The sequence below is a fragment of the Anneissia japonica genome, unplaced genomic scaffold (assembly GCF_011630105.1).
Source record: "Anneissia japonica isolate Jap-2015-1 unplaced genomic scaffold, ASM1163010v1 scaffold1606_len605190_cov180, whole genome shotgun sequence".
Taxonomy (NCBI): domain Eukaryota; kingdom Metazoa; phylum Echinodermata; class Crinoidea; order Comatulida; family Comatulidae; genus Anneissia; species Anneissia japonica.
Window position 1 is genome coordinate 182,717 of NW_022749369.1, and position 2,035 is coordinate 184,751.

General features: G+C 32.4%; 1 protein-coding gene across 1 annotated transcript in view; it reads left to right on the forward strand.

Moving 5' to 3' along the window:
• LOC117121083 (hyalin-like) overlaps positions 1-2,035 on the forward strand; it is a 35,381-nt gene that overhangs the window by 901 nt on the left and 32,445 nt on the right. The window contains exon 2 of the mRNA XM_033266184.1: positions 444-683. Coding sequence (XP_033122075.1) covers positions 444-683 — 240 coding nt within the window. The remainder of the gene's footprint in view (positions 1-443; positions 684-2,035) is intronic.

Sequence of the window (2,035 nt, forward strand, 5' to 3'; positions counted from 1 at the left end):
ATATATACACACACACACATATACACACACACACACACACACATGTCTGTTTTTTTTAACTACAAAATTTTGCCACTGAATACAACAAAATCTTTTTAAATACTAATACCTGAATGAACTAAACTAATTGAAATATATTTTAGTATATTTTAGTATATATACTCTAAGAACATGGTGTGGAAATTTACAATTATCAGCAGTTTTAGTCGTTTATGGTAATAAATATTGCTAAGAAAATTGTTAGAGTAAGCGGTGTAATATATTATGTTAATGCATTCTTTGCATTCATTTTTTACTTCATCATACAATATAGACAAATACAAAAATGATTGAAAATAGCTTGCTTCAATTGTGAACAGAACCAAATGATGCAAATTATTATTACTATTATGAAAATCAATTAAATGCAAATTATAGCCTATTATAATTTTCTTTTGTAAAAGACTGTGAACCCCCGGTTGTGACATGTCCACAAGATCAGAATCTGGATGGTGGTGAATCATGTGCCGCTACCGCCTACTGGGATTCCCCAGATGTGAGTGACAACTATGAAGATGATCTTATTGCTGTTTGTGATTATACAAATGGTTCTATATTTCTTGAAGAGAGCACAAATGTGACTTGCAATGCTACTGATAAGTTTGGTAACACAGGGAGTTGTTCGTTTACTATTTACATTATTGGTAAGTGATTTGGTAGACATTTTTAAAGTAATCTTTTTCATTTAATGAACTTTATTATATATGAATCATTATCATTGGCTTGGTCTAACAGTTTACTTTATGGATACCGAATACGGCCATTGTTTCTAATGAGGAAAAGCATATTGTTATTATAGTGTGGTCATGTGGTACCGTAGGAATTATTGTTATATTTTCTATATGAGGGTGCTCATCTAAGAGGTAATAGTAGTACAGTAGAATTAATCTGTGCATATACCATTCAGCCTTCATACTGTAGTATTTGGCTTACTTTAGACTTGTCTATTGTTCAAATTATTACACACACACACACACATACCTGTAAACATAATGTCCAGAGGACCCTGATTAAAAACAGTCATCAGAGGACCGACCGAGGACCAGCAAAGTATGCCGAGAACCATAAAAATACGCTCAGGTTTATGCCATGCACACCTCCACGTACATGTGCTCAACGTTTTACGCATAAACGGGTGCTATTTATTTGTGCAAAGCCACTCAAAAATATATAAATATATATGTATGCATATATTGCATGGGACGATACCATTATCGTTCCATGCAATCGTATACTAATACTGTTTTCAAGGAAAATGGGTTGTATAATCTGATTATATATAAGGTAAAAAATAAGGTAACCATTATTGCTATGTACAATACCACTCTTAAAAAATTGGGTGAAATTGAAAATAACAAATCCCTAAAATAAATTGTTCCCAAAATTTATGAATTAGGAATAGGAATAAAAATGGAGTATACTATACGGCATAAAGTTGCCAACAAAAAGTGGTCCAATATGGACTTGCTACATGTATAAGGAAAGGTGTGCTGTATACTTTGTTCACTGAAATGTATACAGTTTTGTATTGTAATATTTACATATATTATATATCAATATCATTGTATCATCTAATGCAATTATATATCAGTACTGTTATTAGGGGAAATGGGATGTATAATATGATTTATATGAATATGAATTTATATATGTACACTATTATGTCTTCATTATATCTACATATATAAAGGTCAGTGAGCAATTTGATCCTTACAATTTTACAATGCTGCAAAAAATTTAAACGGCCATATAATGCAGAACAATTTAAAATTAAAATTAAAACGGAACAGTAGAGAAAATCCGATCAGAATGACAAAATAAACTAAGCATCCACTGGAAGAAACCCAATATCTGCAGACGGATCCGTTTTGGCCTTCCAGGCCTCATCAGTGCAGCTAGGGTACAGACCCAAACAAAACGTTCGACCAGCTTAGGTAGGGCCCAAACTAGTCCCACGACCACTAATGATTACAGAGCCAAACCAAGGCAATATATA